General features: G+C 39.5%; 1 protein-coding gene and 1 long non-coding RNA gene across 4 annotated transcripts in view; one reads left to right on the top strand and one right to left on the bottom strand.

Moving 5' to 3' along the window:
• LOC126608366 (uncharacterized) overlaps window positions 1-18,970 on the top strand; it is a 56,247-nt gene that overhangs the window by 24,013 nt on the left and 13,264 nt on the right. The window contains exon 12 of one of the 3 annotated variants that reach the window (XR_007617837.1): window positions 12,994-13,087. The exons of 1 other annotated variant lie outside the window; for it this stretch is intronic. This is a non-coding gene — a long non-coding RNA (uncharacterized LOC126608366). Of the gene's footprint in view, window positions 1-12,711; window positions 12,964-12,993; window positions 13,088-18,970 lie in introns of those variants that run through there. One more of the 3 variants, XR_007617838.1, reaches the window with a different exon arrangement.
• On the bottom strand, window positions 256-9,129 carry LOC126608354 (uncharacterized). The gene is made up of 2 exons (XM_050276229.1): window positions 8,755-9,129; window positions 256-8,652 (listed from the first exon to the last, which is right to left on the bottom strand). Exons 1-2 carry the CDS (start codon window positions 9,095-9,097, stop codon window positions 3,848-3,850), a joined length of 5,148 nt encoding a protein of 1,715 aa, XP_050132186.1. The 5' UTR covers window positions 9,098-9,129; the 3' UTR covers window positions 256-3,847.

The raw sequence follows: 18,970 nt of genomic DNA, 5'->3' as shown, positions 1-18,970 counted from the left end.
CTCAAAGGTTCCTTACGTGATGAGCACAATAAAGATACAATCAAGAATCATGAAGCACAATGAGAACTATAAGTGTTGACGAGGCATTCGTTACTATGATGAGCATGAAACTAGTGCCAAGAATTCATTCAACGCGATCGTTTTCAAGCGACCTTCACTACTTGTGATTATAAGATTGTAACTATTAGGTGAAACTCCCTCATAATCTAGCATCATATTCATGCATGAAAACTAAGCGTGCACTCTCAATCAACATACACAAATAAGTTATCAATCAAGTAGATGAACGAATTGAATCCGCAACTTATGAAATAACAACTGAATGTAATCAAATCATATTGCAAGCATGTACATGGTTTCAAATCACCCCCCAACTAAGGGGGTTTAGTTCCTCATTCTTGCAATACAAAGATACATAAAATTAGACATTAAAATCCAAGGAAAGAAAACACCTAAAATGCTCCAACTTGGAAAGCAAGTGCATCAATGGATCTCCCTTCCTCCTTGTTGCGGCATGAAGCTTGTGGACAGATTTTTGGGTGGATTTATGGTGTAGAATGGATGGGGAATGATATGGAGGGGTTTAGGGTGAGTGTGGAAGAGTGTTTGATGGTTGGAAGGTGGTGGAAAACTAGGCAAAGAGGGTGGAAGAAGGTGGAGTGGTTGTTATGTTTTCTAGGCACTAGAATGGTGTTTTTGGGGTGTTTTGCTTCCTAGGGTGTGTATGGACGAATTTCTGTGATAAAATGATGAATATGGGGGATTGTTCTTTGGCCAAGGGGTGTAAACATGTATTTATAGGCCCCAAAAACCTTAGAAAATAAGGTTAGGTTAAGGATGGCAATTTGTGTGTGTGGTGTGCAATGGTCCAAGGGTGAAAATGAAGTAATGATGCAAAGTGTGAAGGGTAAAATGGAGTGGTGTTGTAGCTAGGGAGCATGAATGATTGTGTACATTGCATAGAGATGGAAAGGGAGGTGAAATGTGTCAACAAATGGGTCAAAGGTGCAACAACATGTGTTGCACATGGCATTGGATTCCAAATGTGAATGATGGAGCATCAATTGGTGCATGTAATGGATGTAAAGGTTGTCTAAAATCTAATGGGTGAAGGGAACAAGAGGTATCAAGCAATTGAGTGAAATAATTAAATGAATTAAAGCATGAAATCAGAAATTATGTAGGGGACAAGAGTGATCAAGCATGGCATGGAATCCAAAGGGAATTCTATGTGGTTTGCATGGCAAGGAATGCAAGTTGGGGTGACAGATTTTTGGGCTGTTTTCTTCATCTTTTGGACCATAATTCTTCATATTCTTGGCCTCTTTAGTTCTCAAATTCGTCCATCCACTTGGCCCATGCATTTGCTATCCATTCCAAGCCCGAAACATGCTCCAAAGGCCTCCAAAATGCATCTTCTTGCATACTTTGTACTTAGAGTCTTTCACTTTGCATGTGGGCTTCTTTGCATGTGTATGAGTTGTCATTATTTATCCTTGCAATTACACACACACACTTGCACACACATATGCCCAAAACGTCCATCCTCATGCATGCAATCCATTTGAGCCCAATATTGATCCAACATGCACCAAAATGCACTTTTCTTGCCAAGGTTGTTATTAAGACCTACAAACAAAAGAAAATGGCTTTAAACACTAAAATAACTAAAGAAACACAACGTAAACGCACAAGAACAAGCCAATTAAGTCGCATAAATATGCTCCTATCAAATTCCCCCACACTTAGCTTTTGCTAGTCCTCGAGCAAAACAAAGAAATAAAACGAAACAAAACAAATAAAACACAACCTAAACCTTCCAACATTTGCCTCAGGGATTTCCAATGCACATGACATGTTAAAAATCATTATCCCCACAGATTTGAGTCATCTTTACACTTAAGCACATACTTAATCATAGTCACCACTTACTAGTTCACAATTAATCAATTAAAATAATGTTTTTGATGTAGTAACATGCCTTAGAGAATTCACTCAATTCCTTACAAGATATGCACTCAATTTTCACTCAGATTTTCCAACTACACACCCTATACTAGTTATATGTGAGAAGATTGATGTAGATATGAAAACGAATGCTCACATATATGTATCACAAAGAAAGCAATTTCTGGAGTTAATAAGCATGTTTAGATATGATCTCATGAATGGAATGCTATTACTTAGACACGAGAACCAGTGACACCATATGCTCATACCAAATTCAAACTCCACAAATTGAAACACATAACACTCAAGATTGAAGTCAAAGGTTGTAACGGGCTTGGGGTGTTGGCTAACAAATGAAGGATAGGGATAACAAACGTTCTTAAAGCAATAGCAAGAAAAGTAATGAAATGAAAACTTAGAATTCACTTAGATTGCAGTAATCAACTTTTAAACACGAAGGGAAGATTCAAGCAATATTTAGGGCCGAATTCAATGTTTTGGACCCTTTCTTCAATAAGCAACACTTTAAAACTCTTTTTCACATATTTTTCAACTCCTTTTCTCTTCACAGCTCTTCTTCTTTTCATTCTATTTTTCACGAATCTTTCTTTTCTACTCGTGCCTTATGAATGATTTTGGCATACACACACACAAGAATCACTTCCCCCACACTTGTTTTCTGCCATACATTAATCAAAAGGAATTCAATTTGACTCATACTTTACTATGCTTCAAGAACAAGGGTATGGATGGTCCTAAACTAGGCTAGGTAAGGATAATGTGGTTTAACAAAGAATGTAGGCTATCAAGGCTCAATGGGGTTAACTTAAACATATAACGATATGGGATACATGGCAGTTTGGCTTTGGTGGTGGTAACTACACAACTTCATCTTGAATATGTGTTATGCAAATCAATAGCATGCTTTGAATGAAATAGGCATGAGTTCTAGCATTTGGAACTAAATGATGAAACGCCTTCTAAGTAATAACCAAGCAAAGAATAATGAGATCATGCAACGACTTTAGAAAACAATAATGCACAGATTTTAACTCTCCAAATAAATATTTAGGCTCAATTCTCACAAGGTTGTAGCGTTAGTTTGAGTTCTTTCCTTCAAGCATGTTACAAAAAACTAATTTTTTTCTTTTATGATTACATGTGATTTCATAAGTTATAACCACAATCACGCATAAATAAAGAGTAAATCAAACTTTCATCCATGTTTATAACTCTCTTTAACAGTCATGCAATTACAAACTGAATCCTCATCATTGTGTTGGAAGGTACCCTAAGACACAAATAAGCGCACAAAAACAACTCTTTTTTTGGATTTTCAAAAACAATTTTTCAAATTTTTATGAATTTTTGGATTTTTATGTCAAAACACACTGAAACACTCCAAAACAGCTTAAAAATACTTAAAACAACAAGGAACAACACTAGAAGTAATGGGTGATAAATTTCTACGAATTTCATGCAAAACAATGGTTACTCCCCCCACACTTAAATCAAACATTGTCCTCAATGTTTCAAGCATATACTCACACCAAAAACAAGCAAATAACAAACGACAAATAAACATGACAAATATGGCAAAGTAAAAACCAGACAGAGTAGAGTTTAAGAACGCAAATCTGGTTTTGGAGATAGTTGATCTTGTTGACTTTCCACAGCTTTGAACTTGAACTGGATTGGAATTGTACGGCGAAGCTTTGCTGTTCATTTCCACGAAGTTTAATGTTAAAATCCTTTGCATATTTGTTAATGTTTCAAAATAGAAAGTCATAACCAAAAATAATTAAACAAGTAATAAAATAGACAATCAAACAGAATAAATGGGTTGCCTCCCTTAAAGCGCTTGCTTTAACGTCTTCCAGCCGGACGATGAACACCTTCACTTCTCCTTGGAACCCACGGCATGCAGTGGGATCTCCTCCACAACATGCTCCACAAAGTTCTCGTAGTATGGCTTCAAGCGATGTCCATTCACCTTGAATTCTTGCCCGGTTCTCAAGCTCTTAATTTGGACTGCACCATGTACAAAAAGATTAGTAACAACAAACGGGCCAACCCATTTGGAACGTAACTTACCAGGGAATAGACGAAGGCGGGAGTTGAACAACAACACTTTCTGCCCAATTTCGAAAGTCTTGCCTCGAAGCATCTTATCATGGAATGCCGTGGTCTTCTCTTTGTAAATTCTAGCATTCTCATAAGCTTCATGCCTTATCTCATCAAGTTCACTCAATTGAAGCTTTCGATGAATTCCAGCTTGGTCCACATTCAAATTGAAGGTCTTGATGGCCCAATGAGCTCTATGTTCTAATTCCACGGGAAGATGGCAAGGCTTGCCATACACAAGTCGAAAAGGAGACATACCAATGGGGGTCTTGTAAGCCGTTCGATACGCCCATAGTGCATCATCCAGCCGTAAGCTCCAATCTTTTCTATTTGGCCCAACGGTCTTCTCCAAAATCTGTTTGATCTCACGATTAGATACCTCGGCTTGGCCATTGGTTTGGGGGTGGTAAGGTGTGGAAACCTTATGCGTCACATGATACTTCTTGAGTAATGCCCCAATGGTACGGTTGCAAAAATGAGACCCTCCATCACTGATTAGCACCCTAGGCATCCCAAATCTAGAAAAGATATTAGTTTTCACAAAATCTGCCACAACTTTAGAATCGTTAGTTCGAGTGGCTTTCGCTTCCACCCACTTTGAAACATAATCAACGGCAAGTAATATGTAGGTGAAACCAAAAGATGAAGGAAAAGGACCCATAAAATCGATACCCCAAACATCAAAGATTTCAACAACAAAGATGGGTACCTGCGGCATTTGATCTTTTTGGCTAATATTACCTGTCCTTTGGCAGCGATCACATGTTAAACAAAAGGTTCTAGCATCTTTAAACAAAGTAGGCCAATAAAAACCACATTCAAGAACCTTAAAAGCTGTCCTTTGGGTGCCAAAGTGACCCCCACATGCATATGTGTGACAAAAACTTAAAATTGAGTGAAAATCTGATTCATGCACACATCTTCTTATAACCTGATCTGAACAATATTTCCACAAGTATGGGTCATCCCAAACATAAAATCTAGCATCCTTTTTAAGTTTATCACGTTGGAATTTGTTTAGGGTGCTAGGAACTTGTTTAGTCACCAAATAATTCACCAAATCCGCGTACCAAGGCTCACTTACCTGGATAGACATTAGTTGCTCATCGGGGAAGGTTTCAGAAATTGGCGATGCTTCCTCATGCACCATTCGACTTAGGTGGTCAGCCACCACATTCTCCACGCCCTTCTTATCCCGAATCTCAATGTCAAACTCTTGTAGAAGCAACATCCATCGAATTAGTCTAGGCTTTGCCTCCTTTTTTGTGAGTAAATACTTGAGAGCTGCATGATCAGTAAAAATAATAACTTTAGTACCAAGTAAGTATGATCGGAACTTATCTAATGCAAATACCACAGCAAGTAATTCTTTTTCAGTGGTGGAGTAATTTAATTGAGCATCATTTAGTGTCCTAGAGGCATAATAAATAACATGAGGTTGTTTGTTCTTTCGTTGCCCCAAAACAGCACCAATCGCATAATCCGAAGCATCGCACATCAACTCGAATGGAAGGCTCCAATCTGGAGGTGTGATAATGGGAGCCGAAGTAAGAGCTTCTTTTAATTGCTTGAATGCCGTGGAGCATGCACCATCAAACTCGAAAGCCACCTCTTTTTGAAGCAATCGGCATAGTGGTTGTGAAATCTTGGAGAAATCCTTTATGAAACGCCTATAAAAACCTGCGTGACCAAGAAACGAACGAACCTCTCTAACCGAAGTTGGAGAGGGTAAGTGACGAACAAGGTCTACCTTAGATTTATCCACTTCAATGCCTTCTTCAGAAATAATATGTTCTAGAACAATACCTTGCTTAACCATGAAGTGACATTTTTCCCAATTAAGCACAAGATTCGTTTCAACACAACGTTTCAAAATTAAGGTCAGATTACTCAAGCAATGATCGAATGAATTACCAAACACACTGAAATCATCCATGAATATCTCAATAATTTTCTCCACATAATCAGAAAAGATACTCACCATGCATCGTTGAAATGTCGCAGGGGCATTGCACAAACCAAATGGCATGCGCCTGTATGCAAAGGTGCCAAAGGGGCACGTGAACGTTGTCTTTTCTTGGTCCTCCGGAGCTATCACAATTTGGTTATATCCGGAATATCCATCAAGAAAGCAATAAAATTTATAACCGGCTAACCTTTCTAACATTTGATCCAGGAATGGCAACGGAAAGTGATCTTTCCTTGTCATGGCATTTAACTTCCTGTAATCAATACAAACACGCCAACCGGTCACCACACGAGTGGGTACAAGCTCTTGTTCTTCATTCTTCACCACCGTGATCCCGGACTTCTTTGGAACAACCTGCACGGGAGACACCCAACGACTATCAGAAATAGGGTATATAACACCACAGTCAAGCAATTTTATAACCTCCTTCTTTACTACTTCCAACATGGGTGGATTAAGGCGACGTTGAGCCTCCCGAGATGGCTTAGCTCCCTCCTCCAAAAGGATGCGATGCATGCACGTGGTGGGACTAATGCCTTTGATATCCGCCAAGGTCCATCCAATGGCAGATTTGTGCTCCTTTAACACCCTTATCAACTTGTCTTCTTCTTGGGCCGTGAGTGAGCTAGATATGATGACGGGTAGTGTTTGATCTTCTCCCAAGAAAACATACTTCAAGTGACTAGGTAATGGCTTCAACTCAAGTGTAGGTGGCTGCACAATGGATGGAAGTAACTTGTTAGCCAAAACCGAATCTAAAATTGAGAGTGAAGACTTACCAGAATGTGATGTCAATGACTCGAGGGCCGCGACCATTTCAAACACTTCACCACAAGGGGGCACGGCAATATGGTCAGATTCCATGCCGTGGGTTGCTTGGATTCCCCCACACTTGTTTCTTGCTCCTATGCCGTGTACTAAGGCTATTTCAAGTGCATCGTCGTTCATTCGATCCAAATGTACCTGTGCCAAAGAATCAACAATGTCAATAGCGAAACAAGAATGGTCCTCCATTGGATATTTAATGGTTTCAGAAAGATTAAAACGAATAATGTCTCCATCAAACTCCATGGTTAATGTTCCCATAAACACATCTATTTTTGTTCTCGCTGTTTTCATGAATGGTCGGCCTAGCAAGATTGGCAATGATGGAGCATGGCTTGAATCCTCCATTTCTAAGACATAAAAATCTGCAGGAAAGATAAGATGATTGACCTGCACTAAAACATCCTCAAGGACTCCCTTGGGATAAGCGTTAGAACGATCGGCCAATTGAATTATCACGCCATCTTGTTTTAACTCACCAAGGTTCATTGATGCATAAATGGAATATGGCATAACATTAATAGAAGCACCTAAATCTAACATGCATTTTTCAAATCTAGTGTTTCCAATTACGCATGGGATAGTAAAGCTCCCTGGATCCTTACACTTTGGAGGTAACTTCCGTTGCAAAACCGCAGATACATTTTCACTTACCTTCACAACTTCTTTGTTTGAAATTCTTTTCCTAGTTGTGCATAATTCTTTTAAAAACTTTGCGTACCTGGGCACTTGCTTAATAGCATCAAGTAAAGGAATGTTCACTTGGACTTTTCGAAAGGTATCCAAAATGTCCTTTTCGCTTTCTTCTTTCTTCGATTGTGCAAATCTACGAGGGAAAGGAACATTGGGCAGATTAGTGTTCGAAATCACAACATTTGGAACATTCTTACCTGAGGTGGACGGATGGGATGTCTTAGATGGCTGCGGCATGGGTGATGGTACCCTTGCCATGGGGTAGGTGTTCTCATCTTCCTTGAGTTGTATCTTCTCATCTTCCTTGTTTCTCACCTCTTTTCCACTTCGTAATGTGATAGCCTTTGCAGATTCGAAGCCACCCTTTGGATTGACCACCGTAGTGCTTGGTAACTTACCATTTTCACGGAATTGCCCCAAAAATTCGGCCATTTGTCCCATTTGCTTCTTCAGCTCATTAACCTCCTTTGCTTGGTTCTGCATTCCCTGCGCCATGGTGGTTAGTAACTGATATGTTTTATCATCATTCATAGACGTACCTGGGTTGGTTTGGGAAGATTGTGCCTGAGGAGGTGGTTGTGGTTCCATTGGCCTTGGAAAGAAACCCGGGGGTTGTCGGAATCCACTTTGTTGGCCATATTGTGGTGCATCTCTCCATCTGAAATTGGGGTGGTCACGCCATCCCGGGTTGTATGTATTGGAGAAAGGATCATTCCTTGGTTGGTTTTGATTCCCATAACCCACAGCATTGGCCGATTCCCATCCTCCATTCTCAATTAATTGAGGGCATTGATCAGATTGGTGTCCTTGAATGGAGCATACACCACAGATTGTAGTTCCTTGCGTTTTGGGGCCTTCAACCAACTGCGATAACATAGACGTAAGGTTAGCCATTTGGGATTGTAACTCAGAAATAGAACTTACCTCATTGACATGATGTGGCCGTGGGGTGTCTCTTTGCCCAACACCTTCATATTGTTGTGCATTGAGTGCTCGATTCGCAATGAGAGTTTTGGCATCCCTAGGTGTCTTATCCACTAGAGCTCCTCCCGCGGAAGCATCCAACATTTGCCGTTCAAGTGGTAAAAGACCTTCGTAAAAGTATTGAAGAAGTAACTCCTCCTTCATCTGATGCTGTGGACAAGAAGCAACAAGTGATTTAAATCGTTCATAATAAGATGGAAAAGATTCACCTTGGCTTTGCTGAATTCCACTTATTTTTTTACGAAGAAGAATGATACGAGAAGTTGGGAAAAACTTCTCCAGAAACGCCCTCTTCATACTCTCCCAAGATGTAACTGTACCGGGAGCCAACTCGTATAACCAATCCTTGGCTTTGTCCATTAAAGAGAATGGAAAAGCCTTCATCTTTAAAATACTTCCGTCAACGGTAATCGGAGTCATACTTGAGCACACCACTTCAAATTCCTTCAAATGTTTGTTCGGATCCTCCATGGAAAGCCCATGGAACTTTGGAATGTGGTGGAGCAAACTTGACTTTAACTCGAACTCTTCGGTTTTACCTTGAGCAGCCATGGGATATTGGATACACAATGGTGCGGCATTATCCAAACCCGAGGCAGCAAGCTCCTTGAGTGTACGGTTGTCCATGGCTATACCTTGCTCTTCTAATTCAGGCTCGGGACTAAGAGGATTAGACTCTTGCAATTTCTTTTTCCTTCTCAAAGTCCTCTCAAAATCACCGTCAAAGTCGGAGATATGCTCACGAACAGGTTGTGAGCTACGGGTCATAAACTAGTACCTAAAAACAAAGAAAACAAAACAAATCAGCAACTTAAACAGAAACTTAAACAAAATACAATAATTCGAAAGAAAACAATCCAAGAGATTAGCAAAGTTGCTAATCCCCGGCAACGGCGCCAAAATTTGATGCGAAATATATAAGCACACAAATTAAACCCTCTTTTTATCAAATGTAGTAAAGTATGTAAGTAGGGATCGTTCTAGGCCGGGGATTAGGAGGGATTGCTAAACACTTGAAAACTGACTTAAAAACATAAAAATAAAATTTAAAACACTAAACTAGACTCAAAGAATGCAAAACTATACTTTAAAATACTTAAACAAACATAAAACTCAAAACAGCAACCTAATGACTCAAAACTACCTAAAAACCACTTTCTGGGCAGTTTTGAGAACCTAACAAGAACTTGGACGAAGTTGGATAAAAACTTGAATAAAAACACTTAGAAACACAAATCAAAACACTTTCTAACTAATCTAAGACTTCAAAATAAAGGGGGATTTGTTTTGGACGAAAATTGAAAACAAAACAGAAACTTTAAAACAAAACAGATTGTAAAACGTTTTTGGATGAAAATGATGGATAAAAGGCTAGTTAGGAGGTTCTTCTCCACACATGACACACTTGCAAACAAAATGATTTTCAGTTGTTCTTTCAATAAATTATGAAACTCAACACCCCAAGTTAATTAGATACGCTTAAATTAACCTTCAAGTTCTCCTTAAGTTAATGAATTGGATGGAAAAGCGCATACAACAATTCAAAGCATTCCTCAAAGGTTCCTTACGTGATGAGCACAATAAAGATACAATCAAGAATCATGAAGCACAATGAGAACTATAAGTGTTGACGAGGCATTCGTTACTATGATGAGCATGAAACTAGTGCCAAGAATTCATTCAACGCGATCGTTTTCAAGCGACCTTCACTACTTGTGATTATAAGATTGTAACTATTAGGTGAAACTCCCTCATAATCTAGCATCATATTCATGCATGAAAACTAAGCGTGCACTCTCAATCAACATACACAAATAAGTTATCAATCAAGTAGATGAACGAATTGAATCCGCAACTTATGAAATAACAACTGAATGTAATCAAATCATATTGCAAGCATGTACATGGTTTCAAATCACCCCCCAACTAAGGGGGTTTAGTTCCTCATTCTTGCAATACAAAGATACATAAAATTAGACATTAAAATCCAAGGAAAGAAAACACCTAAAATGCTCCAACTTGGAAAGCAAGTGCATCAATGGATCTCCCTTCCTCCTTGTTGCGGCATGAAGCTTGTGGACAGATTTTTGGGTGGATTTATGGTGTAGAATGGATGGGGAATGATATGGAGGGGTTTAGGGTGAGTGTGGAAGAGTGTTTGATGGTTGGAAGGTGGTGGAAAACTAGGCAAAGAGGGTGGAAGAAGGTGGAGTGGTTGTTATGTTTTCTAGGCACTAGAATGGTGTTTTTGGGGTGTTTTGCTTCCTAGGGTGTGTATGGACGAATTTCTGTGATAAAATGATGAATATGGGGGATTGTTCTTTGGCCAAGGGGTGTAAACATGTATTTATAGGCCCCAAAAACCTTAGAAAATAAGGTTAGGTTAAGGATGGCAATTTGTGTGTGTGGTGTGCAATGGTCCAAGGGTGAAAATGAAGTAATGATGCAAAGTGTGAAGGGTAAAATGGAGTGGTGTTGTAGCTAGGGAGCATGAATGATTGTGTACATTGCATAGAGATGGAAAGGGAGGTGAAATGTGTCAACAAATGGGTCAAAGGTGCAACAACATGTGTTGCACATGGCATTGGATTCCAAATGTGAATGATGGAGCATCAATTGGTGCATGTAATGGATGTAAAGGTTGTCTAAAATCTAATGGGTGAAGGGAACAAGAGGTATCAAGCAATTGAGTGAAATAATTAAATGAATTAAAGCATGAAATCAGAAATTATGTAGGGGACAAGAGTGATCAAGCATGGCATGGAATCCAAAGGGAATTCTATGTGGTTTGCATGGCAAGGAATGCAAGTTGGGGTGACAGATTTTTGGGCTGTTTTCTTCATCTTTTGGACCATAATTCTTCATATTCTTGGCCTCTTTAGTTCTCAAATTCGTCCATCCACTTGGCCCATGCATTTGCTATCCATTCCAAGCCCGAAACATGCTCCAAAGGCCTCCAAAATGCATCTTCTTGCATACTTTGTACTTAGAGTCTTTCACTTTGCATGTGGGCTTCTTTGCATGTGTATGAGTTGTCATTATTTATCCTTGCAATTACACACACACACTTGCACACACATATGCCCAAAACGTCCATCCTCATGCATGCAATCCATTTGAGCCCAATATTGATCCAACATGCACCAAAATGCACTTTTCTTGCCAAGGTTGTTATTAAGACCTACAAACAAAAGAAAATGGCTTTAAACACTAAAATAACTAAAGAAACACAACGTAAACGCACAAGAACAAGCCAATTAAGTCGCATAAATATGCTCCTATCACTTAGCAATTTGGTATATAACACTCTAAATTCTAGCTCTACTAGTAGACTCATTAAGCTCATGAACAAAAATGATTTGATTCCATGAAAACCTTGACATCTAAATGTCATCTTAGAAGAAAGAAGATTGCAATGCAAGATTGATTCTGAGACTGATTGAGAAAAAACATATTCCCTATCTCTACCACAAAATTTTTCTAAGATTTATGAAGACAACACCACTTCCTTGCAGCAGCTCCCAACATTAGGACAAACACAACTGTAAGTGCCTTCTCCAAGACTTCACCCAACATCTATGATATATCCCCTTACAGTCATATTATTCTAACCCATAGTATTTAAGAATTTCATCATGCAGCCATAGTCTGACATCATTAAATTTGCCACATCAAAGATGTTAATCATAAGGATAATGAAATAAAGCACTTACGTCTTCGAGCTACTACTCCAGCGTTGTTTGGGCTCCACTCTCAATGTAAACTTGCCTTCCAGCTAAATGAATTGGAGATGCCTACATGGAACAGGGAAAAACACACTTTCAGGCCATGCACACAGATCATCGCTTTATTAAAATAATGCTTTTTATGGAAGCTTGATAAAGTTTACTAAAATATGCTAAACATCAAACTACAACAGCAATGGACCAACAATCCACATGATACACCCAAAAAAGGAAAACACTACAATCAAAACTATATTGTATACTAATATTATGCCCCAAAGACAACATAACCTCCTAATAGAGGTAACTGATTGAAGAAACAAGAAGCCATCAATCCTCATTAACAAAAAAAGAAAGGAATGATCTTTAATTCTTGATACCAAATTCCATAGAGATTGTCTAATAACTGACCATAGCCAACAAAATATCCAAATAACACAGATGCAGCAGATTCTTCGTCGTCAATCTCCAGATTCAAACCAACATCATTGACAACGCCTACCAATTCAAAGTCCAGAAGCTCATGTTCCTCGGCTCCTCCTACATTTACTCCAAGTTCACTCCACTGTCCATTCTTGCTTGTTTGCTTAATTTGGTTTCCTTTTCTTCCTCTGATGTGTAAATTACTTGGCTTTCTTTGATTTTCTTGGTTGAATTTGGTTTTTGCTTTGTTTTATGTGTTGCCATTTATGATTCAGAAATTGGGTTTGATTGCTTTTGCAGAAATGGTGGTTATGGGTTCATGCGTAGCGAGAGAGAAGTGAGGGGAAGTATGGGTAGGGTGAGGGCCGTGAGGATGGATTTTATTTTTGATTTTCGATTTTTTAAAATAATATTTTAAATGAATTAAAATAATTTTAATCATTCAATATTTTATTAGTTTTTTACCATTGGCACAAGTTGGCTGCCACGTTAACAAAATGTGCGCCTTATATTTGTTACGTCATCACTTAACAGTTAATTTGATAGATTAATTAACAGAGCTATGACATTACAACAAATTCATAAATTAAGGTATGACATTGCAATGTTTAAAACATGAGGTATAAGATTGTGATGTGACCAATAATTAAGGTAGTTTTGTGTAATATTAATTAATTTTTTTTTTGCAACAATAAAAAGGATTAAACAATCATCTTCATTCACCCCCTCCAGCAATCGCACAGCCAGTTCCTTTCCCACCCGGGTGCATTCTCAAACCCAGAACAACTATTTCCTAATACTAATTTTGAACCACTATAAAACCAGAAAAAATGGAGAGGTGGGATATCAAATCACACCCAAAAAAGCAAGATGGTCGCTCCTATGGACACAGCAGAGACAACCCATCTCTTTCGGATGAATGCAAGTTCCTGATGAATGCGAGTTCCAGCTCTTCGGATCCGAGTGGTGGGTTTTCTTCGTCCAAGTCGAACATTACGTACAGATTAAAATCGAGGTCCTCATCTCCATGCTACGTCATGCACAGGCTGTAAAGGTCCACCACCGCGCCCCCGTGAGAAGAAAGAGGTTGTGGGTTCGACCGAAAAACCCACGATCTAGATTTGAAATTCAACCATGAACTTGTTTGGGCCTGTTGCATTAACTTGTTTGGGTCAATTACAGTTCAGCTGCGTGGGCAGTCACTGGTCTAGCTGGAGTTCGAGTTGGTGGAGTTGGGATGGTGGCCCTGCGACTAAGATGTGAATTGGGGAATAAGGTTAGTGGAGTTGCGAATCATGATGTTGGATCGGCGGATCTCAATTTGGAGCCGAGGGGTGGGGAAATAAGGGTTATTAAGTTTGTTTGTACTATAATCCCGAAACTATTGAACACCGGTTAACGTTATACCGTCAAGGACCCAGAAGAGTTTCCCTCCAACCAGGAGGCCAATCATAGCGCGACACGTGTCGACATCAGAAGCCAATCATAGTGCGACACGTGTCAACATCAGAAATCAATCACAACACGACATGTGTCAATGTCAGAATGAAACTAGAAACTCTCTTCTATAAATAAAGATCATTCTCTCACAATATTTCCTAATGTCATTTGTACTAAATCATTCACTTGTACTCACTAAAGGAGAGCTTGAACCTGTGTACTTATGTAAACCCTTCACAATTAATGATAACTCTTCTACTCTGTGGACGTAGCCAATCTGAGTGAACCACGTACATCTTGTGTTTGCTTCCTTATCTCTATCCATTTACATACTTATCCATATTAGTGACCGGAGCAATCTAGCGAATGTCACAAACTTAATATTTTCTGTTGTACCAAAGTCATTACCGGTTTTGTGCATCAACATTTGGCGTCGTCTGTGGGAAGCAAAATCAATTCATGGTGCCCAATAAAACTTTAACCTCAAAGCTTCACCTACAAAACTTCAACACCAAAGCTTCACCTACAAGGCTTCAACACCAAAGCTTTAAAATATATATATATAAATTTTTTTCGGAAATTCGAAAATTGAAAAATTCAAAAATTCAAAAAATTTCGAAAAAAAATAAAAAAATCCAAAAAAAAAATTTCGAAAAAATAAAAAAATTGCTTAGGCCTCCTCTTATTTGGGCCTAACAGCTTTCATAACAAATATATATGAAGAAGGAGTTTTGGGCTACCACTTAGAAAGGAAATGCCTAATTCGTCAACTCCTTCGACCGGAGACTTGGGGGACTCCTACCATATGCTACTGCACCTTGATACTCAGAAGTCTCACGACCATTCAGTGACTTGGATTTTTCAAGTCTCCAAACGAGAAGTTTTCTTCACTCGGGAAAGTAAGGGAGCACTACCTCAACCAACATGCTTCACTCACAAAGCTTCAACATACAAGCTTTAACAAAAGGAAAAATTCAAAGAACTTAGTGAAGAAGGCCTTGATGTATTTAACAAAATACGTTGAAATGAAGCAAATCTTGTTTATTGATATCTCCGATAAGTTACAAATATGTACATATACATGAATCAAAACAAACAAACAAGAGGGAGCCTTCACAAAGGTTGCTCAGGAGAAGTCTCAGCAGTCGGCAAAGCCCCAGATCGAGGAGGCACCAAAGGGTGATTATTCGGAGCCTCAGTATTAGGCAGAACCCCAGAAGGAGAAGGCACCAAAGGTTGATCATTTGGAGCTTCATTACGCGATATAGCCCCAGAAGACGAAGGCAATAAATGCCTTTGGAACAAACCCACAAACCTCTGATGATCAAGTAAAATCTGACCATCAGATTCCTGCAGCTGGTCGAGCTTTCTCTTCATGTTTGTAACATAGTCATGTGCAAGCCTATGCAACTGTTTATTCTCATGCTTGAGCCCTCTGATCTCCTATTTGAGACTTATCACTTCAGCCGCCAATGATTCAACTTGGCGGGTTCGAGCAAATAGGCGTTGGGCCATATTAGACACATAACGTGCATATTGAACACTGAGAGCCAGAGAATCCTTAACAACCAACTTATCAGACCGTTTGGAAAGTAGTCTGTTATCTTTGGGAGTGAGAAAGTTCCTGGCCACCACCTCAGCGGTCATATAATTCTTCATCACAGAGTCCCCAACGGTAAGAGGACCAATAGGGGATAAGAAGGATGGACGCCATATGTTGTCTTGAGAAGGCATGGCTGCCTCTTCACCAAAGTTCAAGTCAAAACGACGGTCGGATGAATCATACATTCTCAGAAATGATGAATGAGAAATGAGGTGCAATAAATCTTTAAAGTAAGGGGAAAATTCCTACAAGCAATAACTCTCTGAATGTACTCCTTGCACACAATTGGTGCCCTTATAAAAGAAAAGGCAAAAGGGACGTTGATTCAAAAATCGAATTGGCACCACTCTCCAAATTTCGAAGAGGCACCACTTTCCACACGCAATATTAGCTCTTCGGGTACCCCAGATAACTTTGCCAAATATCTTTGACAAAGTTTAGACACATAAATTTTGAAGGTCCAGCTACCCTACTATTACCCACAAGGGTAAAGGAACAACACCACTGCTTAATAACTAAAAAGTCCTAATGTGTGTTAACCTTCGTGCTCCGTGGCAAGGCAGACTGGCAAAAATGCCCAACCTTTACTCACATTCGAGAAAACACTCCCAACATGATTGTTTTCTCAAAAATCGAAGAGGCACCGTTCTCTGAATCTCGAGAGCCAGATCCCCGACTTGATTGTTTGTTTGAAAACCGAAGAGGCACCGCTCTCCGAACTTCGAAAGCCAGATTTCCTTGGATAAAGCTTGTCTGCAATCTTCACACGCAACATCAGCTTTCCAGATACCACATACCATTTTTTCAAAGCGCTCTAACAAAGTTAAAACATGTGAAACTTGCAGCTCCCACTACATTACTATGACCAAGAAGGGTAAAGGAATAGCATTATTACTTGCTCAAAAATCGAAGAGGCACCACCCTCCGAATCTTGAGAGCTAGACTCCCAACAGGATTACTTTCTTAAAAATCGAAGAGGCACTGCTCTTCGAATCTCAAGAGCCAGACTCCCAACAAGATTGCTTTCTCAAAAATCGAAGAGGCACTGTTCTCCGAATCTCGAGAGCCAGATCCCTGACAGGATTGCTTGTTCGAAAACCGAAGAGGCATCGCTATCTGAACTTCGAGAGCCAGATTTCCTTGGATAAAGTCTATCTGCAATCTTTACAAGCAACATCAGCTTTCCAGATACCACATACCACTTTTTCAAAGTGCTCTCACAAAGTTAAAACACGTGAAGCTTGCAGCTCCCACTACATTGCTACGACCAAAAAGGGTAAAAGAATTGCATTACTACTTGTTGTTAGGGAGACTTCTATATATGTTGACTTCCATCCTCCACGGACAGGCAGACTTGCAAAAATGCTTAACCCTTTCTCATATTTGAGAGGGCACTCCCAACGAAGCCTCTCAAAATACCCAGCTTTTTCCCCCCAATAATACCTATGCAAACCAGCCACACCAGGGCAAAAGTATCTCATATCATCAGGGTTAAAAGCAAAAGTATCCCATATCATGCTTTTTCCTTGTCTTTTCCTTTGGCCTTGTTCTTACCTGCAAGACAAAGAGAAAAAGAGCAATCAGTCAGCACTTGGAATCAAGCTTCCAGTCAGGAACTGACTGCCTGGAACCCCTTGCCCAATTACTTACCTGGCATTACTCTCAAGTACTCATCTTCAACATCTTATGCTTCCAGAGACAATACCACATCTGCTTGAGGAACAGATAGGGCAAGTGAGAAGGATACAAGAAAGCATGTGGAGACAAGCGTAACAGAACACGTGCCGATACATCCACTACTTTGTCAAAAGCAAAAGTATCTCATATCATCAAGGTCGAACGTACTCTAGATTTGATGGACTTGTTTTGACACTCAAATTCTTGAGTCGGCCTTATACTCTGGAGGAAACCAGAAAACCCTCCAGCCCAGTTCAAGAATAAGCCTGTGGAAAGTTACTTCTTCAAAAGAAAAAATATCTCATATCATCTCTTCTCCATTTGCTTCTCCTTATCCTTGTTGCTGTGTACGACACAAGGAGAAGAAGAACAATCAACCGAAAGCCGAAGTTGAACCTCCGATCCAGGTTGCTTGCTTGGAAGTCTGATTGCTTACCTTGTCTGTTACCTCTTTTAGCAAATCTCCTAGCTTGGTGACTTGGGGGACTCCTACTATAGGGTTTTGTATCGCACTTGACCAAACCCGAAACTACAAGTAAGCTTCAAGTGAAATTGATACATTACCTTGTGCATCTTCATCGGTTAAAGATACCACCCCTGGATAGAGGAAAAGTACTTCCAGAGAAGATGCCACATCTACGTATGAGACAGATAAGGCAAGTGAAAATGATACCACACTTCGGTACTTAGAAGTTTCGTGATTACTCAATGGCTTAGATCTTACAAGTCCCCAACCGAGGAGCTTCCCTCACTCGGGAACTTAGGGGAGCACTGTTTGTACCATACTTGACCAATCCCGAAACTACTGAACACCGGTCAACGTTATACTGTCAAGGACCCAGAAGAGTTTCCCTCAAACCAGGAGGCCAATCACAGTGCGACACGTGTCGACATCAGAAGTCAATCATAGCGCGACATGTGTCAACATCAGAAGCCAATCACAACACGACACGTGTCAATGTCAGAATGAAACTAGAAACTCTATTCTATAAATAGAGATCATTCTCTCACAATATTTCCTAATGTCATTTGTACTAAATCATTCACTTGCACTCACTAAAGGAGAGCTTGAACCTATGTACTTGTGTAAACCCTTCACAATTAATGAGAACTCTTCTACTCCGTGGACGTAGCCAATCTGGGTGAACCACGTACATCTTGTGTTTGCTTCCCTATCTCTATCCATTTACATACTTATCCATACTAGTGACCAGAGCAATCTAGCGGAGGTCACAAACTTAACATTTTCTGTTGTACCAAAGTCCTTACCGATTTTGTGCATCAACAAAGTTTTTAATTTTTTTTTTGAACCAAACGATATTATCTACACTAAGGGGAATGATGTGAGTTTAGGCTCACAATGGGCTAGCAATAATATGGTTCAAATTCGTATTTGGCGAGAATCGAACCTAAGATTTTTCACTTACAAGTGGAGGAATACCACTAGATCATAGTACTAAGTAGCATTTTTTCATTTATTTTTAATTTTGTTAAAATTGTAATTAACTAACGTATTTATATTTTGAATAGATTTTCTTGTTTTTGTCATTATGAAAT

This window comes from Malus sylvestris, chromosome 16 (assembly GCF_916048215.2).
Source record: "Malus sylvestris chromosome 16, drMalSylv7.2, whole genome shotgun sequence".
In the NCBI taxonomy this organism is placed as follows: domain Eukaryota; kingdom Viridiplantae; phylum Streptophyta; class Magnoliopsida; order Rosales; family Rosaceae; genus Malus; species Malus sylvestris.
Note: the sequence above shows the minus strand (reverse complement) of the source record. Positions and strands in the feature narration are given on the sequence as shown.